General features: G+C 57.3%; 1 protein-coding gene across 1 annotated transcript; it reads right to left on the bottom strand.

Annotated features, from left to right (window-relative positions):
• Positions 1–1,332: 1,332 nt before the first annotated feature.
• Positions 1,333–27,337, bottom strand: WNT9A (Wnt family member 9A). The gene is made up of 4 exons (XM_065917307.1): positions 27,176–27,337; positions 7,553–7,809; positions 6,524–6,786; positions 1,333–4,331 (listed from the first exon to the last, which is right to left on the bottom strand). The coding sequence occupies exons 1-4, from the start codon at positions 27,268–27,270 to the stop codon at positions 3,849–3,851; spliced, it is 1,098 nt and encodes a 365-aa protein (XP_065773379.1). The 5' UTR covers positions 27,271–27,337; the 3' UTR covers positions 1,333–3,848.

Below are 27,337 nucleotides of genomic sequence, written 5' to 3'. Positions count from 1 at the left end.
CTAATGCGTGCATAGCAAGGTGAACTGCGCTGCCGGCAGCCTCAAGGCCTTGGCCCGCTGCCCCTGAAGGACACAGGCCTTGAGGTGATGGGGGAAGAACTACCCAGAAAGAGAATGCCTTTCCTGACGAGGCAAGAGGAGGAGGCGTGCTCTGTCCTGCCCACCACAGCGCCTGGCCCCATCCTTGCTCCATTCCCACAAAACACACTCCTTTTCCTCCTACGAACTTCAAGATATGATTTTATTTGGGCAAGGGTCTTTGCAGATATACTTAGTTACCTATGTGTGTGTGTGCTCAGTCTCATCAGTCATACCCGACTCTGCGATCCCATGGACTGTAGCCCACCAGGCTCCTCTGTCCATGGGGATTCTCCAGGCAAGAATACTGGAGTGGGCTGCCATGCCTTCTTCCAGGGGATCTTCCAGACATAGGGATCGAACTTGAGTCTCCCTCCTGCACTGGCAGGCAAGTTCTTTACCATGAGCACCAGCTGGAAAGCCCCTGTGATTTCAAGATCAGAGCATCCTGGACTGTCTAGACATGCCCTGTCTAGGGCATGGACTGTCTAGATACCTGTCCCATGACAGGTATCCTCATAAGAGGCAGAAGGGGAGAAGACAAAGAAGACATGAAGATGGCCACATGAAGATGGAGGCATAGACAGGAATGATGTAGCCACAAGTCCAGGAATGCTGGGAGCGCCAGCAGCTGGAAGAGGCAGGAAGGATCACCCTCTGGAGCCTCCCGAGGGAGCTGGGCCTGCCCACATCTTGATCTCAGACTTCTGGCCTCCAGAGCTGGGAGAGAACAGATCCCTGTCGCTGTAAGCCATGTCTCTCAGCTTGCTTGTGGTCATCTGTTATGCCTGCCCCTTGACTAACACAGGGAGCAAAGCACCCCAGCTGTCCCCACACTCCTTCTCCAGGGCAAAGCGTGGAAGAGTCCCTGTCTGTGTGGCACTTTGTTAGAAGCAGAGGCCCGGGGGCTCACTGCTTGAGGGAGTGCTGGGACAGAGGCCAAGCGAGATGGAGCTGGGCACCTGGTCCTCCAGGACCAGCCTATGAGCGGATCCGCGGGGCCACTCGGTGACTGGGGACCTGGGACACGGCCTCTGCACGTGAGAGCTGCTGCCTTTCTGGATGCTGACTGGGAGCTACCGCCCCCTCCCACCTTCGGGCAGGGCTGGGCTGGACTCAGTCTGCGAGAGACCCCTTTACTCCGTAAACCCTCTTACCTCCCTGGGCCCTGCTCCTCCTCCAGGCCCATCTCCCCAGGGCCCCTGGGACCCCTCTGAAGGCAGCCATGGAGAGGAGGCTATAATTTAAAAATACATTTATTTAGTGTTTCCATTTGTTTCTGTTCTGTTACACAAGGCCATTAAATAAATACATTCTCCAAGTCACTCGAGTACACACCTACTCACTATACAGATGAGGTAGAGAAATCGATAGGCTCACACAAGACTTCTCTCGTGTGTGAATGCCCCTCTCCTCCCGCCCGCCTCCACCCGGCCTGATCGAGCACGTGGAGCAGAGAGCAGGTGGCCGGGACCTGCCTGGCCCCTCAGCATGGCTCTGCCCCTGCGGCCCCAGGGCTGGGGGTCTGGACCCCGCCACAGACATGTGTTCTTTGAGAGATCCTCTGCTGTACAGACAAGAAGCGTGTTAATAAGAGGCTCCTTCTGCGGGAGTGCTCCTTCGCGTAGCAAGACATTCTGATATATATTTATGTATAAACAAAACAGCCAGCAGACGTTTTCAATCTGCTTTGTTTAAAAAAATACTTTTCTTAATATTTATGACATAGAGCTAAATGTGGTATTTGACTTAGAAAAACTCCTTCCTCTGACTTGCTGCCCTTCCAACCCAGTAGTGACCGAGCTACAGTCTTGTCATAGAAACACGGCCAGCTCTGCCTGCTCCAGGCCCCAGCAGGTGGGAATGCTTGGGGACAACTGGGACGCGCCCCCGCCTCTCCCCGCCCTCCAGCCAAGTGTGGAGGAGACCAGGCTGCAGGCCCACGTCTCCCACGGCCACAGAGCCCACCCCAGCTCCCCGCCGGGGGACATGCCTTGGCTGCCCCACTGTCACCACGCAGTTCTTCACGGGGACATTTTCTGAACCACAGGAGAAAAGACTCTACTATTTACACTATAGAACAGGGACAAAGAGACCCACATCCACATAAATAGGTTTTCTTTTACAAACACAGTCTCCAGGGTTCCTGAAGCCCCCCCTGGACTCCGAGGAATCCCTTCACTCAGTAGTTCCCGCGTCCACACTGCCTGCCCCAGCTCCGTGCCTGCCCAAACCCCAGTGCACACCCTTTGGGCAGAGTCATAGAGCTGAGCAGGACGGGGCCAGGGTTAGAGGCCCTACCAACACAGGCAGGAGAGCTCCACACCTAGGAACAGCGCCCGAGCCAACCACTGACCGCACCCACACAGCGTGCACACATGAGCACAACGCCATACACAGGCACACGCAAGCACATACACCACACATGCACAAACACACGCACATGGTCACACACACACACATGCACCCACGTACGTAATGCACACCCATGCAGACATGCACTCTCATGCACGAATACACACTACACATGTGGAAACATGTATGTGCGCACACACAAGCATGCATCTGCACTTATACACAGCACATACTCACAGATGGACATTCATGCATTCACACAAATATGCTCATGCACACACGCCACACACTCATGCATGCACACACACATGCACACATGTGTGCACACACCCTCGATCAAATCAGGTCAGTGATGGCCATACTTTTCCCTCCTCTGCAAAATCGACAGCATGACCAAGAACACTTTCCGTTTGCCAAATCCTATCTCCAAACTCTCTCCACCATGTCTGCCCCCACCCTGCCTCCCCTACAGTGACAGAGGACAAGCTGTGACCTCCTCATGAAATGAACCTCCAAGAGGCTGGCCCTGACCCTCTGCCCATGCCCACCTCTGGGGGAAGAACAGGCCGCCTTCTGCCACCCCCAGTCCCAGAATCTGCATTGAGGAGTCTCGAGTGTGGATCCATGTGCCCTCGGGGTGCAGAGGAGGGCCCGTCCACCTCCCTGGTCAGCCTTGCTACGGGTAGCCAACCTGGACCATGGGACCTGGCTTCCAGAAACCCTGAGGGTGGTGGCCAGACACAGCTTGCTTTACTTCTTTAAAAACAACAACAGCAATGTCTCTCTTGATTTAGTGGTTTCAAACGACAAAGCAGATCAGGCAAACAGGTCAGGAGGGGGTTCGGAGGGGAGGGAGGAAGGGGCTCCTCCAGACCAGGCTCTACTGGGAAGGGGAGGAGCCACAGCCTGGGAGGCTGCAGGGACGGAGAAAATAATATTATATATTAGTTAAATAAAAATAACTTAAAAGTCACTGATACTACTCCAAAGAGAAGTACGTGATGTCAGAGGGGCCAGCAGAATACCCCCCACAGTCGGGCGGCCAGGCGCCTGCTCTCTCTCCTAGTGGTTTGACTCTAAGCCAGTGCTGCTGCAGGTCAGCCCACACAGAGGTCGTGTGGTCACGAAGGTGTGCCCGCCGCTCCTCAGAGGGCATCCAGCGCACGACAGGCGGCTGGTGACTTGGGGGGACACAACTTGGAAAGCATCCGTGCAAAGCTCTCAGGTCACGGGGCGGGACAAGCAGGGAGGACGCAGGGGCCAGACTGGGCCTCTGAGAGGCAGAGCCAAAGGGCTGGAGACGGCCCGCTCAGCCGGCCCCCAGGCCTCCGCCCCCGCCCTGCAGCCAAGCGTGCTGGGGGCGCCCAGGCCAGGGACGCACACAGCCCCTGCAGCAGCCTGGCCAGGCCCGGGGCTCAGCCCTTGCAGGTGTAGACCTCCTCCCGCTGGGTGCACTGCCTGCACTCCACGTAGCAGCACCAGCGCACTTGGCACTGGCAGGGCCGGGTCACCACCCTGCTCTGCGTGTTGTGGCCGCGCCCGCAGCAGATGCTCTCGCAGTTCTTCTCACGGTGGCACCTGCGGCCAGCGGTGCCGGGGGAGAAGCGGCCGGCCACACAGAAGCTGGGGGAGTCGTCCAGGTGCACCAGCTCCGGCGTGCGGGGCAGTGGGTCGCCGCCACCCGCCCCGGCGGCCCGGCCCCGCGGGGCCGAGATGGCGCCGGCCTCGCCGGTGGCCTCGTTGGTGGTGCTGCCCACCTTGAGGGCTGTCTCGTACTTGTGCTTCAGGCGCTTGCCCACCTCATGGAAGGGCGCCAGCTGCCGCCAGCACGTCCGCACGGTGCACGAGCCGGACACGCCGTGGCACTTGCACGTCGTCTCCACCCCGGCCTTGATCACCTGGCGAGAAGGGGGGAGGTGGGCGTGAGGGCCCCCCTGAGCAGATGAGACCAGCCCCCGAGGCAGCTCGCAGAGGGACTGGCGCTGCCAGACCTCATGGCCAAGCGCGCCACCACTGTTTATCACCCAGGCTTCCTGACTCCCACAAACAGCCCTTCCTCTCCAAGCCATGGGTCACCCAGGACAGAAATCCCACAGCCAGCACAACTCCAGAGGAGCCACCACAGCACCCTGCACCACCGAGGCGCCCCCTTCCCATCCCCGCATCCCAGGATGTCCCCCGCCAGGGCAGGGCACCCCTCCCCATGAGCCCTCCTGTCAGTGACCCCAGGACCACACAGTCTGTCCTCAGCAGTCTGTTCCTCGAAAATTTAAGGACAAGCAAGTCAGCATGCCTAGTGGACAGAACTGGGCACCAGAGTGTACGTTCTGAGTTGACCATGTCTCTGCCTGGGCGTAGGGATCAGATGCAACTGCATGTGCAGGCACCAGCTGCCACCCTGCTAAGCGGAACTTAGACGGAGGGAGAAAGCCTCCAGCGAGGAGCAGAGAGGAGAGGGTTGCACCCACCCCCGCACACGGCGGGGGCAGGCGCGGCCCAGCACCAGCCTCCTGCTCTGCATCTCAGGGGCCGCCCAAGACTCAGGCTGGCCCTTCCCCTCACAGGACTTGGGTCCCACGTGCAAAGTCATGGAGTCAGGCCAGCTGTCCCACAGGGCCTCCTGTCTGACTTCCCACACTGGGGTCCTAGGAGGGATGTGGGGAAGAGGAACGGCAAGGAAGGGGGAGGTTCCTCTCCCAGTGGGCCCCAAGCCAGGCCTGAGCTCCCACACAGCCCCCAGGGAGAGCCAACTCAAGGGGGATTAAGAAACATAGCTGCCCTCCAGCCAGGCAACAGAAGAGTCACATTTAATGATACTTTGCTGAGAAACCTGGACAAATTTAATTAAAATGTGGCTTACCCAGGACCAGTGGAGCTAATGGAGCACTTTCATATTCTGACTTTTCATTAATAGCTCACAAAAGGGCGAGTGCAGAGGAAAAGAAAGGGCCTCCCCTGGGGGATTTAATCAGCCTGCACCCCTCCCCAGAGGGTGGAAGGACAGGCAGAGCTCCTGTGGCAAAGGGGGAAATTGATTCTTTAATAAGCCCATACCTCAGAACCCTGGCTTCTCAATAAAGAGGGGCTCAGAAAAGGGCTGGTATTAATTACCTCATCACCCCCTCCAGCCCCCAGGCTGGGACTCCAAATCCCAAGGGCTGCCCCACAAGCACGCAGATCCCACTCCCGCCCCTGACGGCCCCACAGCCCAGACCTTGGGAGGCATTCGATTGTCCAGGCGGTGCAGGGGCTAAGAGGGTGGGGTGCTCTGTGCACAGTGAAGGTGGTGGGGCCCGAAGCCTCCTCCAGGGTGTGGAGCTGAGGGGCTGCCGGGGGGCGGGTTGGGGTAGAGGGTGGCTGCCTGCAGCAAGAGAGCGGCAACACTCCTTTCTAGCTTGAGTCTTCTGTTTCGAGTTTCCTCAGAACAGGGTCCTGGCCACAGACAGGGCCCCTGAGGCAGAAGCAGCCTCCCCAGCTTGGGCCAGCTGCACCCCTAGCGTTTCCCCAGAACCCCTGAACCACACACTGACCCATCTACCATTCACCTAGGTCCCTGGTGACAGGACCACCCACCCCTCAGCCCTAACAGGTAGGGTCTAGTCCAATCTCCACCTGGTTAGATGGTGCCCAGTAGACGAGACCCTCCTTGCTGCCTTGACCACCCAGGACGCCCCTTCCTGCTCCCCAGCCAGCAGCAAGCAGGACTTCTGGCTCTGCCCAACCCTGCAAGACCGTGGGGCACCCCATCCACAGAGCTCCCCACGACAACTAGTACCCTGCCCTAGTAATGAGCCTTGTAAGCAGAAGGGCTGGAGGCCCCAGCTGTCCCCAGAGGCTGGAACAGACACACCATGGCAGCCACCTTCACCTCCTCTCCGACTCCCAGCCCTCTCCCAGACCGGTGCTCCGCCCCTCAGCCCCTGCCCCCCACCCCTTAAACACATGTGCACCCTGCCCACCGCCTACACTGTCTCACGCTGAGCCCCAGCGCATGCTAACTGCACCCACACCATGCCCTGCCCTGCCCCGGGCCCTGGACCCTGCACCCTTCCCCCTCCCCACCCCCAACCCCGCGCCCCGCCCGGCTTGCCTTCACACCCACGAGGTTGTTGTGGAAGTCCACGCGGGCTCGCAGATCCTTGCTAGACCGCCGCCCCAGGAACTCCTTGACGAACTTGCTGCTGTACTTGAGGTTGTCTCCGCAGCCACCCCACTGCCAGGCCTCGCGGTTCTCCAAGTCCGGCGCCTCATCGCAAGTGCAGCGTTCCATGCGGCCTGCACTGCAGGCCTTGGCCAGCGCGTGCGTTAAGCCAGCGGAGGAGATGGCGTAAAGGAAGGCTGTCTCCTTGAAGCCTGGGGGTGAGGGCAGGGGCAGGTCAGAGGGCCAGAGCGGCCCCATCTCACTCGGGTGCAGCCAAAGCACAGTCTCCCCGCGCGCACATTCCACATAGAGCAGGGTCTGTGGGAAGGATCCTCCAGGGTGCGGGCCACAGGGAACCTGGGCAGACATGCGCTCCTGGGGTTAGGAGGTACCCTCTCATGCCCCAGACACAGGACCGCTCAGGGGCAGAGAACGCGGAGTGTACTGCAGCCACAGCGGTGCCCAGCACTCAGAGACCCCATCCCTCTGGGTCTCGAACCTACTGGACTGGCCAGGGGCCTCCATAAGCCTTGCCATGCCCTGCGCCCCGGGTCCCTAGGTTTCAAACAAAGCTGTTGAGAGATTCAGATGAGAGGCCCCCTTGGCACCCTCATACGGAAGGAGACACGAAAGAGGAACTCCATGCTAGGAACTAGGGCGCCAGCTGGACCCCTGCCCCTGCGTCCAGGCTCTCGGCCTCAGTCCCGGCCATGTGGCAAGAGCCGTCAGAGCTGCCTCGGGCCCTGTCACAGCTGTCCACATGCGCCTGTGCCACGAACAACTGTTCCACGCAGGTGTGAGCAGTGGCCAGGGGTGGGGGAGAGGGCAGGAGGCGGGGGGGGGAGCTGCGGGTTCGAATCCCACACACCGCCCAGCCACCTGAACTCGGCTGAGACGCAAAGGGTCCCCCGACTGGAGCCCCGCCCCCTGGCTGGAGCCCCGCCCCCTGGCGCCCATCCAGGGGCCTGGCGCACTCACCTCGCTTGAGGAGGCTGGCCCGGTAGCGGCCCTCCAAGGTGCAGTTCCAGCGTTCAAAGCGGAACTGGTACTGGCACTCGAGGGCACTCATGCTGACCGCCTCCACCAGCGTCTCGGCCACACCCGGGTCCCGGCGGCACATGCGCCGCTGCTTGCGCTCCAGCTTCAGCCGGTCACAGGCCTTGTAGTGGGCCTGGGCAACGGCTTCCGGCTCCAGGGTCAGCGGGAGGATGGTCAGGGGCTCACTGCCCGTCAGCCTGGGCACACAGAGGCCAAAATGAGCCCTGCTCCAGAGGTGGGACGTCGGCGCTGGGTGAGCTGCTGCAGATGCTGCGGTGGCAGCAGAACCTGGCTTCTGGAAAGCATGGTGGCAGCGGGACGGGAGCCCCGGCGGGCCGCCCTGGAGGGCAGGAAGGGCAGCGAGCCCGGGGACAGGGCTAGGCAGGCCGCAGAGACCCAGCAGGGGAGGGGGCGAGCCCGGAGGACCCCTGCCCACCAGGCACGTCTCTGCGTCCACCTGCCCCTCTATCACTCACGCCCTGCCCTGCCGATGGCTTAGGGACCCCAGCCTAGCCCCCTGTGTGCGCTGGGCTCTTACTCGGGCTGCCCCGGGAGCAGGCCCCAGGCACCCGCATGGCTGCTGAGCCCTCCCCAGCAACACTTGTCAGAAAGTAACACCCCAGCTGGCACCAGCCTACCGCCCAGGTCTGATGACAGGGGAAGGAACAGAGAGCTAGAAACTCAAACACACACACCTGGGAGGGCTGCCCAGCCCGGGGCACTAGCCAGAGGCACAGACGACCAGGGCAGGGAGGGGACGGGAGTCACAGGCCGCGTGAGATGGGCACCTACCACACCCTCCGCCACCCACTCCCATGTCTGCTTACTCAGCTTGCTCCAGACCTCCAGCCTCTGCCATCTCCAGCTAGGGGTGCCCCCACCGACCCTGCAGACCCTTGGGGGAGGTCCTGCTCCCTCCCTGTCCTCCTGCAGCCTGTGCAGGTGTTCCCCATGGTTCCAGCCGAGTCTCCTGGAACACGTGCACCAGTAAGGGCTCCCAGCCTAGGACCCTGGCTGCGCTCAGGAGGGAGCTGCTGGTTTGGGGCACCTCCATCCCCGCTCCTGGCTGAGCCAAGGCCGGAGCCGGTCTCTGCCGTTTGGCCTTCCTGCCCTAACACCTTACCACCAGCTCCATCCAGGGACTGACCGGCCCTGGCCTTCTGCCTGCTCTGCGCAGAAGCACAGGTCTCAGCGTCCCCAGACAGACAACTGCACATCTGAGATCCAGATACGTCCAAGCCAGTCCCACCCAGACCTTCAGCCCTTGGAAGGGAAAACTGCCCACCTGGATGCGAACGGGGCTCAGCGCCCCCTACTAGAGCATCATTAGAAACAAGTCCACCCCCCATCTCTCACGCCAGCCAAACCCAGGAAACAGGGCTGGCAGGAGTCCACAGATACTAGAGCCCCACACCTGGCCCCATCCCCACTGCTGCTGTCCTTCCAAAACTCCCTCAGGGGAACGCTGGCCCTGGGCTGACAAAGAGAGCTGCAGCTCTCTGCAGCTGACAGGGTGTGGGCGGGGTCTCCAGCTGCAGGGGCAGGGAGGTGGGCGGGGCCACCGAGACCCCACCCTCGAGCAGACACCAGCACTCACGCAGCAGGCTGAGGCTCCTCTGGGAACAGCCTGGGGTACCACATTTTGTAGTTGCACACACACGCCTCCGCAGGCCCTGCCCTGCCTCATGGAGAGGGGCATCGCTGCATGTACCCTTAGGATAAGGGTGGGGTCTTGTGCAGAGCAGAACCAACCCTACTCTGAGACCCCCGGACCCCAGGCCCTAAAGGAGTTGCCCGTCTCAGCCTTGCTGATCAGTTCCCTGAGAACAGGAAAGCAGGGTGCTGAGGCCCAGGCAGCAGCTGGGCAAGGCAGCCGCCAGGTCACCCAAGCAGACTGGCCAGGTCTAGGGGTGTGCGGCAGGAAGGACCGCTACGCCCCGCCCCTGCACACCTAGGCGCAACACGAGCAAGGCCGTGGTGGGCACCCTGAGAAGACCCGCCTCCCACCTCGGCACTGCTCCCCACAGTGCTGAGAACTGCTGTGCCAGTGAGCAGAGGTGGCACCTGCTCCCGACCCTGCGACTGAGGGTGTGGGTGAGCAGCAGCGCTGCCAGTTCGAATCTGTGCTGCAGAGCCTGTTCCTCTCTCCGTGAGCAACACTCGGAACCAGCAGGCTCCTGGGTATGCATGCTGGCTAGGAGAGAAGCTCCAAAGGTCCCTGAGATGTGGACACTCAGCAGCAGTGGGAATCAGAAGCAGCAAGGCCTTCAGGGAGAAGACACAGGAGCCTGGAGCTGGGACAGTGCATCGGTGGGATAGCGGCCCATGCCAGCCCCAGGCCCTGGTTACCTGCACCCCTCACCAAGTGTTAGGACGTCATGCCTAAAAAGACGGGGGTGGGGCAGAAGCTGACATCAGAGGACGGTTGTGGACTTCCAGGCCCCTGCCTGAGGACAGCTGCCACGCCAGGGCAGGGAGTAGGCAGTGGCCCGAGCACCCGGGGCCGGAGGCCGGGAGAGCCCCACTCCTCACACAAAGACAGCGCACACGGTGGAGACTTGTCCCCAGACAGGAATGCTAACAGCTGTGCCCAGAACTGCGTGCCACACAGCTAAAGCACTGTAGCGTCCCACCAGCACACCCCCCCAGGCTGGATTCTCCCAGATTAACCGAGCTCCCACCACTGCCAAAACATTCGGCATCCAAGAGGACCCCGACTGCCAGAGCCATCCTGGGGGAACGTAGGGCAGAGTTGGGAAGAGTAGCTGCAGGTGTGGACGAGGAGAGGGAGACAAATAGCAGGTGATGCTGCCTTCCAGTTCTCCAGGAGGCAGTGGGAGCACCTGTGTCCAAATTCTGTGCAAGGGGACGGAAGTCAGGGCCTCCCACCCACTCAGTGCTAGCCTGTGTCCACACTGCACATGGGGAGCTAATTCAGGGGTCCCCCACACCCAGGGCCAGCCTGCAGAGCTATAGGTAGCTTCACTCCCATCTAATGTCAGCATGTCCATCAGGGGGTCAGAGGCGGCTCCGTAAACACAGCCACAGGCAAGCTGACCCTTTCCTGAGGCCAGGTGGTGTCTGCATCTGTTCTGGGCAGAAGGATGTCCAGGTCCAGGAATGTCCATCTGGCAGTCATGCAGCCACATGGCAGAGGCTGGAGGCCCAAGGGCCAGGCCTTCCTCTGAGCCACCACCCAGTTCCCATGGTGGGCATGAGGCTAGGACCCAATGGGGCAACACTGCTCCATCCCCTGGCACCCCACCTCTTCAAGGAGGGCTCCAGGGCCCCTAACAATCAGAGTGGACATGGTGTGGCCAGCCTGTGAGCTTACAGCCTGGAACGCAGCAACGACAGACAAGCCCTCATGCAGGTGCTGGACTAGGGGTGCGGGGACCATGTGTGGGGTGCAGGGAGGAGGGCGGCCATCAGGTGAGCTGGGCTCAGCAGAGAAGGCGCCAGGGACAAGCAACAGGTCTTGCAGGACAGAAACCCCACCACAAAGAGGACCCACAGAAGTGCTGGAGGAAAAATGAGAGGTTCATAAAATATTCTTAGAATCAGGAAGGCCTTTGTCAGAGCAACTCAGAATCCAAAATGCCTTGAAAACTTAATACATTTGACGAAATATACAAGAATCTCTGCACAGAAAAAAGTAGAGTCCAAAGACCAACAGACAAAGACCAGGGAAAATGCGGCATTCAGATCCCAGGCCAAGGGCCAAATTTCTTTGCTTGTATGTGGGTATGTGCATGTGTGCACACAGGTGTATCTTTTCCTCTAGATCAATAACTAGGGGATTAACTGTTAGCTGAATACAGGATATGAACATACAGTTCAAGAGAAGGAAATACAGCTAGCTATTAAAAACATTTGCATTTCACTCAAAAAAACACAAAATAAAACTATATTGATCAGTTATTTTTCATTCATCAGATAAGTGCAAATCAGTATCTGACAAGATAATGTCAAGGACACAGGGAAAGAGGTGTTCCTCCTTGGCTGGAATTCTGGACACACCTACAAAAATTCACCACCAATCTCTTTCTAGAAATACAGCCTCCATATATTAACATGTTATCTTAAAATGTACAGGCAGGGACTTTCCTGATAGCCCAGTGGTTAAGATTTCACCTTCCAATGCAGGGGGTTGTGGGTTCAATCCTTGATCAGGAAGCTAAGATCCCATATGCATTGTGGCCAAAAAACCAGAAGCAGTATTGCAACAAATTCAATAAGGGACTTTAAAAATGGTTCACATTTTTTTAAAGTACAAGTCAAAAAAAATTTAATATCAGCAAGAAGAAAGAAATGTACAAGCATATGTCACTCATGTGTTACCCAATGCAATACTGCTCAGTCGCTCAGTCATGTCCGACTCTGCGATCCCAGGGACTGTACCCCACCAGGCTCCTCTGTCCATGGGATTCTCCAGGCAAGAATACTGGAGTGGGTTGCCATGCCCTCCTCCAGGGGATCTTCCTAACCCAGGGATCGAACCCAGGTCTCCCTCGTTGTCGGCAGATTCTTTACTGTCTGAGCCCCCAGGGAAGCCCAAGAATACTGGAGTGGGTAACCTATCCCTCCTCCAGGGGATCTTCCCGACCCAGGGATTGAACCAGAGTCTCCTGCATGGCAAGCGGATTCTTTACCAGCTGAGCTACCAGGGAAGCCCATGCTATCATGCAGAAACCCTGAAAGCGCTGATTGTTACTCACAAAGACTGGAGACAGGCTGAATGAATGAATGGGACCTGTCCACTCCGGTGTTCAGCAGCCCTCAGAGCCACAGCCCACCTGCTGTGCACACTCGGGGCACAGGTGTGGGCCTCAATCTGCAGAGGACCTGTGTGCGCACGTGGGGGTGCCCGGGGTGACCCAAGACGAAGATGGCGCGGGGTGGAGGAAACCCGTCCTTCTCCCCACGGCCTGTGAGCCACGCGCATGCTGGCCCGTGCACATGTGGCCTATTCGAAATGACCAAGTCCAAACCAGGGGCCTGGAGAAGCCCCCCCAGCAGGCTCTCAGCCCTGCAGCCCGTCTCCAGCCCAGAAAGAGCCCAGGCCACTCGGCACAGCGCAGCTCCCCCAAACACCCAGCTGTTCGTACCGGTACGCCTGCCACTGGGCCTGACAGAGCCGCCCCTCCCACCCCCGATGTCTGGCTGAGACAGGTGAGTGGATGGCCACAGAAGCCTGCCGGGTGGCCCATGGAGGACTTGAGCCAAGGCTGGCTGCCCTTGCTCCATCCCACTGGCCTCTTCCAACGCTGGACCTACTTCCCGGGAAGAAACAACGAGATATAAATGTTGGTCTGGCACTTCACAACACTCGAGTATTTTCAAGAGATACAGTAAACACGTGGAAGGGAGTAGCACAACTGTGGAAAACGACTCTCACGCAGCTCAAACAATAGCCCTATGCACGGGCACTCCAGCTCCTACCACCAGCGTCATAAACAAGCTCCCAAACACCCTCCAAGAGCTCCCCAACTTGCTGTACACATCCAGCTCTCCATCCAGCTGATGCCAACATCTGCCCAAAAGAATTGGTGGGGCCAGTGTCCCTCAGGATCCTAAAGGTCCTGTCTCCTCACTGCTGTGTGACGTCACAGCAGCCTCACATGGGGCTCATTCCCAGACTCCCCCCTGCCGGGCTAGTTGTCCACAGACTGCTATTTTACTGGTATTCCTTCAGGAGCTCCTTCCAATAGATTCCAAGGTCATGCATTGCCTCTGCATTTGCACACACGTGGCAGGGTTTGCTGGGGCGGTTGTGACTGCTGTGTGTGCAATTCTGAGACTCTCCACTGGGGAGAACAGTCTCTCTCCATTTACTCAGAATTCCTTCCTGCCTCTCTCTGAAGTCTTACAGTTTCCCCGACTGAAGTCTGCAGACTTACAGACCCCGAAAGGGTGACCCTGGATTAGGCTCAGTCTGTTTTCCAGGGTGCGTGTGAGCATAGTCGCTTCAGTCATGTCCAACTCTTTGCAACCCTATGAACTGTAGCCCGTCAGGCTCCCCTGCTCATGGGATTCTCCAGGCAAGAATACTGGAGTGGGTTGCCATGACCTCCCCCAAGGGATCTTCCCGACCCAGGGATCTAACCCATGTCTCTTGCATTGGCAGGCGGGCTCTTTACCACTAGTAGCATTTGTGTAAAAATAAAGTATCTTTATAAAGTCAGTCTTCTCTCTGTTGCTGACCTAAAAAATCCAACTGACCCTATGCTGATTTGGCATTTGGTGACCCTGCTACATGCTATAATTCATTTCTGATGATTTTCAGATGCTCCGTGTACAATCATGCAGTCTGCAGAGACTTTTATTATATTTTCTTACTACGTGATTCTTCCTGCCTTCCTATGCTGGCTAGGGCTATCAGCACAGCTGTGGAGAATCTGCCAACTACCCTCTGGGGCCCAACCTCCTGACCCCCAGCTCCAGAGCCACCAGCCAGCACAAGCTCTCCAGTGCCCTTGCCAGCATGTGCGGCCATGAGGTGAAGGAGAGAATCCTGGGCAACACCACCAGGAAGTGGGGACCCCCATCCTTGCTCATCTCCCCTCCACAAGCCCAAACTCATGTCTCTTCCACCTAGACCCCCACTCCAGACATAAGAGCACCCTAACAGCTGGTACTATGGGGCCAGAGACCAGGAATCAGTGCCCTCACAGAGCCAGAATGTGACTTCTACGTGAGAGAAACAACTCCCACCACACTTCAGGGTCTGAGACAGTTGGCATCATTCAGATTCAGACAACGCTGATGACAGGCATCCTTGTCTGACTCTTCGTCATAAAAGGGAAGGTGTTGCCATTTCACCACTAAGCATGAGGTCAGCTGTTTTTCTGGACACCCTGTAGCAAGTGAAAGAAGTTCCCTTCTGCTTGTAGTTTGCTAAGAGTGTTTTTAAAAATCACAAATGGATGCTGGACTTTATTAAATGTCATTTATGCATCTTTTGGTGTGTGATTTTTCTCCTTTAATCTGTTAAACTGAGGAATTTCACTAATTGATATTTCTAATGTCAGATATTAAGCATTCTTGGAATAAACCCAGTTGGCCATGATGGGTTTTATCCCTTCTCTGTATTGCTATGTAACTTGATCATGTTTTGTCTAGGATATTTGCATCCATGCTTGTAATTTTCTTCTCCCATGCTCTTCCTGCTGAGTTTTGGTGCCTTAGCAAAAGCTGCCCTTTTTTTAATTTCCTAGAAGAGTTCTGTTAGATTAGAACCATGCCCTTTTGACTGCTTGGTGAAACTTGCCACAAAACCATGCAGGTTGATGTTTTCCTGGTGCAAAGATTTTCTTTCTGATCCAATTTCTTTTTTCTCTTGTTTAAAAACAGCTTTATTGAGATATAATTCACTTACCATAAAACTTGCCCATTTAAAGTATACAGTTCACCATTTGTAGTACATTTGCAGATATGTGCAAACACCACCATGTCAATTTTAGGATATTTTCATTGCTTTAAAAAGAAACTTTATAGGATTTTCCTGGTGGTCTAGTGGTTGGGAATCCTCCTACAATGCAGAGGACACAGGTTCAATCCCAGGTCCGGGAAGACTCCACATGCCATGCAGCACCTCAGCTCACGTGCCCCAACTGCTGAAGCCCGAGAGCCTGTGCTGTGCAGAGAGACGCCGCCGCAGTGAGCTCCGCGGGCCCAGCAATGAGAGCGTGGCTCCTGCTGACTACAGCCAGAGCAGGCCCGTGCAAAGCACGGAAGACTCGGTGCAACCAAAAATAATAAATGCATAGTGAAATTATTTTTTAAAAGAAGAAACTCCATAACGTACTCTCTAGCTATCAACTCCCTATTCCCCTCTCCCAACTCCTGGCAACCACTAATCTACCTTCATGTCTCTGTGGTCTGCCTGATCTGGACATTTCCTAAAAATGCGATCAAACAATGTGTGGCCTTTTGTGACTGGCTTCTTTCACTTATCACAATGTTTTCAAGGTCCATCCATGCTGTAGCACATAATAATATTCTGTTGTATGGATACATGACATTCTATTTTTCTGCTCCTCAAATGATGGACTTGTGAGTTGTTCGCTCTTTAGCTATTGTTCATAATGCCATTGTGACCACTCAAGTACACATTTTTTCAAGAATATATGTTTTCATTTCTCAGGGGTATATACCCAGGAGTGGAACTGCAGAGTCCTAGAGCAAGTCCATGTTTAATTGTTTGAGGAACAATCAGATTGCTTTCCACAGTGGCTATATACCATTTTACAATCCCAACTTTTTTTTTATTACTATAACATTAGCCAATATTTTAAAATCTTGAATCTGTTTCTGTTACTTTTTTTGTTTTCTCCATTTCCTCTGCATTTGCATATTTATCAGCATGGAACTGCTCATTATATTCCCTTGTTTTTGCTTGCAGAATCCGTGATAATGTTCCCTTCGCCAGACCCTAGCACTCTGAGCCTCCTCTTCACTGGGTTAGTCTCCTCAGATGCTTCTGAGACCTTCGTCCCAGAAAGGGGTCTGTTCATCTTCAGTGCACATTTGTTTGTCAATTTCTGCACTACTTTAAATTTCTCTCAATTTACCTTTTTTCCCTCACTTTGGTGATGGGCACTTGCTGAGTCCTTTCAAGTGTCTTTCTACTTCTAAAATATGTATTTAGTTACCACTCGGGCAGCTTCAGGTCACCAGACTGAGCCTGATACAGCCCTTCCAGGGACCAGCTGAGGTCACTATACTGAGCTGAGTCACAGCACATCCTCTCTATTTCCCTCTTTCCCTTATGGCCCATTGAGCTGGTGTGTTCTCCCCCATCCTCTTATCTTCTATACCCTGACATCATGTATCTCTTACCCAGATCCCATAATGAGACTAAGGACCTTACCACAACACCAATCACTGCAGTCTTATGCCTGGAACTTTTCATCCACTGGGGTCCTGGGGTCTGTTTATCCTTTCTTCTGGCCATGCGTCTTCCCATTTCTTTTTACCTCCTCTCTTGCCTTCTTTGGGGTTATTTTTATTACCCTGCTTTTCCTTTTGTTAACCTGAAGTCATATTTCCATTATTTTCATGGTTACCCTCAAAATTACAACTTGAGTCTGTGAGTTACACATGTTCCATGTTGGTCAGGACTGTCCCCTTCTCAGTAACATGAGCCCTGAGTCAATCTTGTTGACTCCCTGGAATTATATGCTGTTGGGTATGTTAGTTCTACATTCAGGACCCAACAGGAAGCTGTTCAATGCTCCCTTATCCCTTCCTTCTTTTTGACTTTCTCTTTGCTCTTCACTCCTTTCTATGTCTGGAACACGCAGGGCCATTTCCTATGCCTAAATTGCACTGTCAATGTTTCCTTCAGAGCGACTCTCAATTTGCCTGAAAATGTCTTTACTTCACCATCATTTTGCAGTAATCTTCACCGAGCGTGGAGTTCTTGGCTGGCAGTCATTTTCTTTTCACGCACCAAGGGGATGGTCCCGCCGTCTTCTGGTTTTGCTCTCAGTTCTGAAGTCAGCTGTCAGCCTGATAATCCTTGGAAGGTGATCTATATTTTGTTTTTGGAGACTGCTTTGGTGTTTTGCAGTTGCAATCTGTTATGTTATGGCATGATTTTTTTATTCCTGCTTAGAAAGACATTGGGCCTCTTGAATCTTCTTAATTGTTCTGATCAGTTTCAGAAAATTTTCAACCATTCTCTCCAGATCTCACCCTGTTAATTTCCCCTCCTCCACCTCTGGGCCTCTGGTGGAGCGTGCAGGACCTCCTCACTGTGTTCCTAGGTTTCCCGTCCTCTCTGTTGACCACATATCTGCCTGCCAAGGCCATACTCTGTGTAATTTCTCTTGACCTATCTTACAATTTTCTAATTCGCTTCAATTGTTTCTAACCTGCTTTCAAATCAGTCTATTACTTAAATTTTCCCCCAGTTCTCTTTGGTTTTTCCAAACTTGCTGGGTCAGTTTCTGTGGCTTCTCATTCCTGACAGATATCCCTAGCTTATCTTGCTCCTGAAAGCACAGCGAGAATTGTTTTATTCAGTGTGGGACACTCTGTTTACTGGTCTGCTGCCATCAATTCCGCAAGTCCCTGGCTGCACTTGCTCACACACCAAGTTATCTCTGTCCATGTGCTGGTCACCATATTTGGGAACTGTCTGTAGGAATAACCTGAAGCAGAGGATAAAGGTGCCCAAAATTCACACCCACCTGGAACTTCAGAATGTCCCTTATTTGGAATGTGGGTCCTTGTGGAAGTAATCAAGGTAAGGATCTTGAGACCAGATCATCCTGGACTAGGTCCCACATTGCTGAGGGCCCACCATCCAATCCCAACCAGCTCTGCAGAGTCCCCCACTCCAGCCCTGGGGGAGCCGGAAAGAACCTAGAACAGACAGAGCCAAGCTGGGGATGCCCAACACCCTCTGGACCAAGCCTGAGACTGTCATGCCAGACTATGCCCTGGAGACTACCAGGCCCGCCCCTCTGAGCACCCCACCAGTCACACATCCTCATATCTGCCCTCCAGGGCAGCCAGGGGGCAGGACGGGCACTGTTGGAAGAAGGGGTGTGCAGATTTGGCCCACGCGGGCACTGGGGCCACCCTGGTCCTACAGCACTCAGCCCCTAGAACACCTCACTCCTGCCCACTCATGGCCGGGGGTGGGCACAGATTTTGATTTCCCTTCCTCCTGCCAGCAGGCCCAGCCACCCCAAGGGCCACCCTGCCCGCAAACCTAGCTCCTGGGGCATGGGGAGCTTAGACCCTGGGCTGGGCGGACGGAAGGAGAGCAGGCCAGAGCTCCAGAAGCCACAGCGCCCTGCCAAGGAAACCTCAGCCCCACCAGACAGCATTTAATTTCTGTGTGAATCAAATTCAAAACAAATTCCAGCGCTGAGAACCGGTTCTGAGATTAACCCTCCATCTGCCCGTGGCCTGCTGCCTCTTACCCAAGCACGTGGGGGTGGAGGGAGCACAGACCCCAGCAGCGCACAGGGCTCCCCGAGAGCGCCACCCTCCCTCGGCACCCTGCTGAGGGACACGGGTGAGCAGCGCAGGAGGGAAGCCCCCTGTACAGGTCACACTGCGACAGAGACTTTGTGACCATGACGGCTGTCACCTCGGTCAGCAGAGAGAAGCACCCGGCCCTGCGTCCCCCGTCTCAGGGGGCCCTAACATCCCAGGCACAAAGAGCTCCTGGTCGGTCCCCGGCACCATCACCGACCGGCTACTCCAGGGAACTGCCTGGCCCCCCAGGAGTCGGCCGGCAGACCCAGGACTCAGCACTCTGCTACCTGCGACCCGGAGCACTGCCCACCAGGCCTGGCGTCCACCAGCCTCACAGAAATGCCCCCATCCACCCTTGGCTCCTGAAGTGAGCAGAACTCGTGGGACCCCCCAGACTCTAAGGGTCACCAGACAACGGTTCCCTTCCCAGACTAGGATGATGGAGCCCCATTGGAGAAGGGTGGGCCTGCAGGCCCCCAGGAGAGTGACTAAGGCTGCCTGCAACCCCCGAGACACTGCCTGCCGCAAGGAGAAGACGGGCTACAATGGCTTCATGCAGGGACTGGAGGGGCCAGCGCACCTCTGTGTCCTGGCCACCACTTCCGCAGGCCTCAGAGATGGCTGTGGACTCACGGTGGGGTTGCCACAAAGGACAGGGGAGACTCAGGGCAGGTGCTGGGAGAATCCCAGGGCGCCCCCGCCCCACCATTCCCAGCACCGACGTGGTGACCAGGTTCCTTCCCGGAGCTGGCCTCCCGGGGGCCCAGCACCACGCCAGACACAAAGGAAGGACGCTGGGACGGCCGGCACCAACACCCCGCCCTGGGGTGGCCTGGGGCAGCCACTGCTGCGCACTCCGTCCGAGCGGAAGCCAGGCTGCTGTGCTTTGGTCTGGGAGCCCCTGGCGGCCTCTACTCCCGGGCCAGACCACTTCCCTGGCCACGTCTACCTCAGGTATCGCTAAGAAAAACAAACGCAGCTTGAGGCTTGCCTTTTTCCATTCCCTCGTCCGGCGGCTGGTCTCGAGGCAGAAGGCCTGCCAGCTGGGCGGCCGGGTTTCCTCCTGTGGCTAGGGGCGCCAGGCCAGCCAGGAACCTCACTGGGAGGAGCAGGGCAGCATGGCGGACTGTGCCTGCAGGTCACGGAGCCAGATGGCCAGCAAACCACCCAGGTCGACACTGTCCAGAGTGGGGCTGTCCTCCCCTGGAGACCCTGGCCCAGCCCATGAATGTCCCTTAATCATTAGCTCCTGCAGGAAGACAGGCTGGTCATCACCCAGACCATGCTACCAAGCCCCACTCCACATACCTGCTCAGACCTGCTACGTGACCTGGGCAACCACCTGCCCCCACCTCCGCAACCGTTGCTCAACAGGACTTTCCGCTTCCCTCCTGCCCCCCGGGCGCTCCAACAGAGCCCTCTGCCCTCAGCACAGCACCCACAGTAATGGCCCACGAAGCCTCTGTCCAACACTCAGGGCCCAGTGTCTCAAGTCTGCGACACCCAGCCCACCATCCGTGTGCTGGAAGGTGCAGTGGTCCAGTCAGCAAGCATGGGTACAGCGTGGTAGAGGTTGGGGGAGCAGAGAGCCAGGCCACCTGGTGAATGAGCACCTCAGACCCCACCCCAGACTCCTGGGTGCAGAGACAGGAAGCAGGAGGGAGACAGGATCCCTCACAGGACTCCGAAGAGCCAGCCCAGCACAGTTTGCAGAAGACACCACAAGGGACCTACACCACAGGTATAGGGTGATACTACTGGGCTGTCCTGTGGCTTCCTGAAAGAGGCAACAGCTGAGGCAACCCCGGAGGATGGGCAGGCCCGTGAGGACGGTGGCCCTGCTCCCCACCCACCAGAGGCTGACCTCCAGGCAGGGACCTGGCCTCACTCACTTCCCTGACAACTGTACCTCCTCTGAAACCTCCTGCAGCCTACTAAGCCAGGGTGGGCATTGCAGGGGCACCCCTACCACCGGGACAATACACAATGGGAGCCTGGTGCCCCCCAGGCTGGGATTAAGGGGACTGAGTGCTGGCCCTACTGACAGGTGTCACTTTTCTGCAGCCAGGAAAGCCACGCCAGGCCCCTTATCAGCTCATCGCTCTGCCCCAAATTCAGGGCCCACTGCCCCCCAGGAGGAATCGTGTGCATGCATGCTTTTCCAGGAGAAAAAATACCCACACATTTCTATTGTCCTTGATACCGCAAGGCCCCTGGGGTGGGTGGTGGGCACCAGCCTCAGGCTGGGGCCACCCTGGAAGCTGGGCAGGATCCTGCTAGTGCCCATGGCCCGGGACTCAGGTCCTGGACCACAGTGGTGAGGACAGGGTGAGATTAGGCCAGCTGTCCTCCCGTCCAGACGGCCGCCGGCTGTGGTGGGACACCTGCTCACACAGCTGAGGGGAGCCAGATGGCGGCGGCTTCCTCCTCACCTCAGGCCCCACCAGGAGGCTTCAGACCCCACCGCCTGTGCACATGGGCTCCCAGCCCCGAGGCCCAGGCCTGCCCTGATGCTCCCGCCTGCCTCTGTGTTAGGGGGCCGGGGCAGAGCCCCCACGGGAGCCTGCAGAAGGGGACAATGAGGGAGGCAGGAGCCAATGGGTTGGGAGTCCACAGACCCCCAGGGCAGAGTGGATAGGAGAAGGATGGCTCTGGAGACCAGAGATGCAACAGGCAGTCAGCCCATCAGGGTATCCCCTCTGCCTCCCCCACCTGCTCTTTCCACCTGCCTCCCCATGTCCGCCCTGGACCCGAAGGCTGGGGAACTGGAATGCCTTGGTCCCTCTGCTGGCCACAGAGGTCCGAGACCGCAAGTCCAGAAAGAATCTCCCTTCCTCTGCGGGCAGGAAGCCCGGCCCGTCCACCACATCCCTCCGTCCTCTCCTGTCCCTGGAAGCCCTCCCCACATCGCCAGGCCCTTCCAGCAGCCTGCTGCCTCCACCCCCAGCTCCCATCCCCCGCTGCAGAACATTTCTTTGGGGGAAATGTCTATTCTCTTTCTTTGCCTAATTACTGGCTCAGCTGTTTATCTGTTGAGTTGTAAGAGCTCCTTTATGAAAGGGTGAGAGACAGCATGCTGCCTTACAGGTCAAGAAAACAGGTTCTCCTCGGTCTGAGAACAGATCTAGAACACTTAAAGTAACCCGCAGGGCGACTTCCAAGAGGCGTCAGCAATCTCTCTGCCAGCCCCTCAGCGGCGCTGCACGCTGTGGATAGGGCCCCATCGCCTGAGCCTCAGCTCACAGTGGAGGCTGACTCTCTCCTGACCCTCTGAAGCGCACTGCTCCCCGTGGCCTCTCCCCCAGAGGCCATTTGCCTTGCCAGCCTTCTTAGGGCACATCTGTCCTGAGGTGGGTCTCTGTGGGTAGCAACTGCCCTGCCACCCAAGCTCACGTGACTCTCCGAATTCCGACTTACCTTACAGCACCACCACTCCTGGCCAGGGGATCACCTGGGACACCTCACCCTGCCAGCCCCTCCCTAACCCCCGCGGACTCTGGGTCTCCCGAGCCCCCCACATCCCCCCCTGCCCCTACGAGGGCTGTGGCACTCTCTCAGCAGGTCTCCACCTCGCCCCCCGCCCACTTCACTGGTTCACCACGCAGCCTCCTCCTTCTACCGTCAGGCCGGCTCCTCCTGCCCTGGAAGCCTTCTCTCCTCCTTTCTACTCCAGGGACCAGCTGGAAGCCTCTTCTTGAAGCAGCCAGCAGGCATGTGGCCACACAGGACCCCCAGTGTGGGGGTATTCAGAGAAGCGGAGGAGGTTGACCCTCCCTGACCTGCATTCAGAGACCACCCGCACCCCATGAGAGCACCCCTAAGCACAATGCCAGGGCCCACAGCTAGCCCCAGTCTGCGGCAAAGCCCTAACCCAGACCAGACCCCAGCAAGCGAACCTTCACCCCTGCCCCCACACAGTCCCCTGGGGGCCAAGCAGGAAGGTCTGTTGTGACGGCCCAGGGATGCAAACCTTTAGGAAGGGCTGAGAGGCAGCCTGCTGGTTCACAGGTCAAGAAAGCAGGTTCGCCTCGGTCCAAGAAGAGATCTAGAACATTTAAGAAGCTCTGACGTCTCAACAGAAAGACAAACAACTGTGCTAAAAATTAGGCAAAGAAACTGAATAGACATTTCCCCAAAAGTAGACATTGCAAATAGCCACTATGCACATAAAAAGATGCTCAATATCACTAGCTCTCAGGGAAGTGTTAGTCGCTCAGTCATGTCCGACTCTTTGCAACCCCATGGACTATAGCCTGCTAGGCTTCTCTGTCCATGGAATTCTCCAGGCAAGAATACTGGAGTAAGTAGCCATTCCCTTACTCCAGAGGATCTTCCCAACCCAGAAACTGAACCTGGGTCTCCAGCATTGCAGGCAGATTCTTTACCTTCTGAGACACTGTGGAAGCCAGTCATTAGGAAAATGTGAATGAAAACTACAATGAGATACTACCTCAAGTGTATCAGGATGGCCAGAATTTTAACAACAACAAAAAAAAAGTGTTTTTTTAAAATCAGAGAATTAAGCATTGGTGAGGATGTGGAGAAATTGGAACCCTCATGCATTACTGGTGGGAATGTAAAATGATGCTGTGGAAAGAGTTTGGTGGTTCCTCAAAAAGTTAAACACAGCATTACTACATGATCCAACAATTCTACTTTTAGGTATATACCCAGAAAAACTGAAAACATACATCTACAAAAAAAAAAAAAACCAAAAAACCGTAAACCAATTTTCACGGGACCATTATCCACAATACTCAAAAAGTTGAAACTACCCAAGTACCTATCAACAGATGAAAAGATGGACAAGAACCGTCATATGCCCATCCAGTCGAATATTATTTAGTCACAAAAAGGAATGATACACTGAATCATCCTACAAATGTGAATAAACCTTGAAAACAGTATTCTCGGTGAAAAAAGCCAGATGCGAAAGGCCACATACGGTATGATTCCGTTTATATGAAATGTCCAGAACAGGCAAATCCACAGAAACAGAAAGTGGATTAGTGGTTGCCAGGGGCTGGGGGAGGGGGAGGGGGGATATAAGGTTTCTGGGGTGATGAAAATGTTCTGGAATTAGATAGCAGTGCTGCCTGCACAGCCTTGTGGATGTATTAAAAACCACTGAACTGTATGCATCAACTAATAAGTTGAGAGGATGTGAGTTACATCTCAGTAACAAAAAGCACTTGCCCCCCCACCCATTCGCAACAGTCCAGAGCACCTCAGCTGCCAATTAAATTGATTGCCAGCACCTCTCATAGACTAGGGAAGCCCTCAATGCCGTTCCTAGTGCTGCCTCATCCATGCAGGCCTCCAGGCTGCCTGGAACAGAAAGTTGGGACAAAACCACAGACCTCACAGCAGTGCCCTGCTCCCCCTCCGTAACCTGCAAATGCTTCCAGTATAATGTGGAGTGCGGAGGCCAACACCTGGAAGAGCCTCAGCGCTCACTGTGCCCCTTCTTGCTTCTTTTGAAGATTAATCACCTTGGAAGCCTCAGGCCTCCACTCGCCTGGGCAGCTCCTGGATGCCTGTCTCGCAGCTTCCCTAGGGGCCTCTGCTGGGGGCTGGCTCCGCACATGGGACCTCTAAGAAAAAGGCAGTAAAGCACCAGGGAGGCCAGGCAATGCTTTGGCTGGCACAGATCCCCAAATCCCAGCCCCAGCCCCTAACTCCAGGCTCAGAGAAGCACAAGTGTGGCTTGCCCTAGGGTCTGGGGCATCGCCTTCCTGGGCAGATTTCAGCATACACGGCCCACCCTTTACCTCCATATTCTCACCTGAGGAAAACACCAAGAGAGAAGCTGAGTATCAGAGAGCCCACCCAGGTCTACGGAGTGGAACAGGGAGGCAGGGGGAGTGGGGGAAGGTCGTTGGTGGCAGGGAGGGGTGTCCAAGTTTGTATCTCAAACGTGCCGCAAGCCCTTGGGACAGCCTCTTCCTGCTTAGAGCCAGGCTCCACTTCCTTCCAAGGGGCATCAGGCCAAGCTGTCTAGGCCCCCAGAGCACAGACACCTCTGTCGCCCCAGGAGAATCATGGAAACACCACCTGCTAATCACGCCGAAAAGTAGGGTCAGGCCCGGCAGGAGGAGAGAGGAGCCCCTTTTCCGTGGCAGGCAGGTGACCTGGAGGGCCGGCCTGGTGGCCAGAGGCTGGGGAGGACTGCGGAGGCCGGGCGGGTTGGGTTGCAGGCTGAGGGGGGGTGGGGGGCAGGCCGGGCGGGCTCCCACCACCCACGTGATCCTCCCCCAGGCCAGCCTCTCCGGGTTTCTGGGCTGTAACTGGAGCTGCCCTGCCTGTGCGCCCCGGTGCCAGGCAGAGCTTTCAGAGTGGGGGAAGGGAGAGGAGGGCTGGATCCCAGCGCCTTCCCCCTGTTCCCTCGGTACTCGGGGTGGGGAGGGGAGCCCCAGCACAAGGCACAGGGAGGCCCCCTGGCTCTGGCCCAGCCCTGCCTGGCCCTGCCCGCCTTGGGCCATCTCCGCCTCCCCCTGCCAGGAGAAACAGCCCCAGACCCAGGCTCAGCCGCTCACTGCCGGCCAGAGGCTGGGTCTTTACACCCGGGGCTATCCTGAGTGGACTCCAGGACCAGGTCCCTTCCCGCCTTTGCCTGCTCAGCTGGTGCAGAGCCTGCCACCCTCCAGGACTTTCGTCCACCAAGCTGAGTCTTGTCTCTCTTGCCCGGCGTGGAGGAGACAGAGGGGGAGTACCCCCCAGCAGAGGAAACACAACTTCTTCCTATGGGGCAGTCTTCCATGGGGTGGGACTTGAGGAGCCCACTTGAGGTGACCTTTGGGATTAAAGAGCAGGGTCAAAAGGGCTAGCTGGAGAAGCCACAGGGGCACCAAGCCCTCTCAACTTGCCACACAGCCCCTGGGGGTTACTCTCTTCAAGGGAGCTAAGGAGACTTCCCCGGAGGTACAAAGCGCAGAGAAAAGATGGAGAAAGAGAGGGATGCTACCGGGGTGGTGGTGAAGGATGGGAGCCAGGACCCTGAAAACCACCCTGTGGATCCGATCTTCCCGGAGAGTAAAAGCTGGCAGCAAGGACTCCGAGCAGAGCACAGTGGTGCAGACGAGCCCAGGGTGTGTCTGAAGCCTGGTGAGCAGACCCACGGCTGCGCCTGGACAGCGCAAAGGCACAGCTGGCTGACAGGCCATCGTGACTCACCGTGGACCTGCAGCCAGACAGCCAGCCTCTGACCCTCCCTCTGCCCGAGAGGGTGAGGCAAAGGCTGCACAGATGGCATGCAGGGGCGTGCCAGCCTCTCCACAGCCTGAGCCCCAGGCAGGCCAGACTCAGAGCCACAGCCCTGGCTGCGGGATGGGGTCTCCAGGCTAAGAAGACAAGGAGCTGACCCTGGAAGACAACCCAGGAGAAGGGAACAGGAGAAGTGGGTGGGGGGAGAAAAACACAAAGGGAAAGTTTCCCATGAAAATATTTTATTTTCTTTGAGAACAGGATACACCTGCAGGGCTTCTCGCCCAGTCGGCCGCTCCCCGCCCTGGCAGTGCCACATTTCTGGACCAACGGGGCCCTCTGCCGGCCAGGCCGCTGCGCGCCGGTGCCTGGTCCACGGGAGAGGGAACAGGTGACAACGGGTGCAGGGCGGCAGCCCGGAACGGGCATAAGGCACCCAGGACGGGGTCTGGGCGGGACTCGAGGCTGCCCTCGGCTCCAGGAGTGGCACGGGGGCAGGAGGCGGGGCGGCTGGGGAGAGCCGCAGGGCTGCCTACACGATGCCACGCAAACCTCGGGGGCCCAGCTGCAGGGTACTGCGAGGGTCCCCAGAGCTCGCCTGGCAGGACAGCCCAGATCTGGGAGCGAGCAACCAGGAAAGGTAGGAAAGAACGATGGGGCGCGACGAGCCAAAACCACAAAAACTGCTGCTGCGGAGAAGCGCGCGGGGCAGCGACCCGGCAGGCGGCTGGAGGCAGCATTCACAGCCCGCCCGGGCCCGGCGCACCAGAGAGGTCCCACAGACGCGCTCCCGCGGGTCGCGGCCCAAGCGAACGTCAGAAGCAAAGCGCAAGAAAAATAAAATTCCTCCAGCCTGGAGTTTTTTCCCCCTTTGGGGCTCAGTGCAAGGAACATCTGGATTTTGTACGTATTTTTTTGTTGTTGTTAAATTAACTTCTCCGGGAGAGAAAGGAGGGGGAAACTGCAAGGCGGGTGGGTGTGCAGGGGCCGGGGAGGCTCCAGACGTTTGGCAAGAAATCCCAGCCAAAGGCAGCCGATAACCAGAGCTTGGTCCCGCAGCTGCAGGGAGCCTCGCGCACGGCCGCGGGCGCGGCCACAGGGACTACGGCTCCGGGGTCACGGAGGACCGGGGCCTCACGCCAGCCCGTCGGGCACGCTGGCCCCTCTCCGTGAGCCGCGCCACAGGGACACCGACTCCCGAACCCAGCGACGCGGGCGCCGCAAACAAACAGCTCCAGGCAACCCGGCGCCCCTCGCTAGCCCGGGCACCGCGCCCCGCGCACCTGGATCGCCCCCGCCCTCGCGCCCGCGCCGGCCTCGGGCCCGGCCCGCCCGCCCCGCCCGCCGGGCAGCCGAGGCACCTACCCGAAGTAGGCGGCCGAGGGGCGCAGCGCGGCGAGCAGCAGCGTCAGCGCGAAGGCCGCGGCCAGCCAGCGCGCCAGCAGGGGCCCATCCAGCATCTTGCCGCGCCGCGGCGGCTGACCATCGCGCTCCCGGCCCCGCGCTGGGCGCCCCGCGGCCGCCGCC

This window comes from Muntiacus reevesi, chromosome 1, assembly GCF_963930625.1.
Source record: "Muntiacus reevesi chromosome 1, mMunRee1.1, whole genome shotgun sequence".
In the NCBI taxonomy this organism is placed as follows: domain Eukaryota; kingdom Metazoa; phylum Chordata; class Mammalia; order Artiodactyla; family Cervidae; genus Muntiacus; species Muntiacus reevesi.
This window is presented reverse-complemented; position numbering and strand designations above follow the sequence as displayed.

What these genes read in the sequence shown, in the direction of transcription:
- WNT9A (XM_065917307.1), bottom strand. Translation starts at nt 27,270, where the DNA reads ATGCTGGATGGGCCCCTGCTGGCGCGCTGGCTGGCCGCGGCCTTCGCG. An exon ending in CCCTCGGCCGCCTACTTCGG is followed by an intron (nt 7,810 to 27,175) that starts GTAGGTGCCTCG and finishes CTGTGTGCCCAG; the next exon opens with GCTGACGGGCAGTGAGCCCC. An exon ending in ACAACCTCGTGGGTGTGAAG is followed by an intron (nt 4,332 to 6,523) that starts GCAAGCCGGGCG and finishes CCTTCTCGCCAG; the next exon opens with GTGATCAAGGCCGGGGTGGA.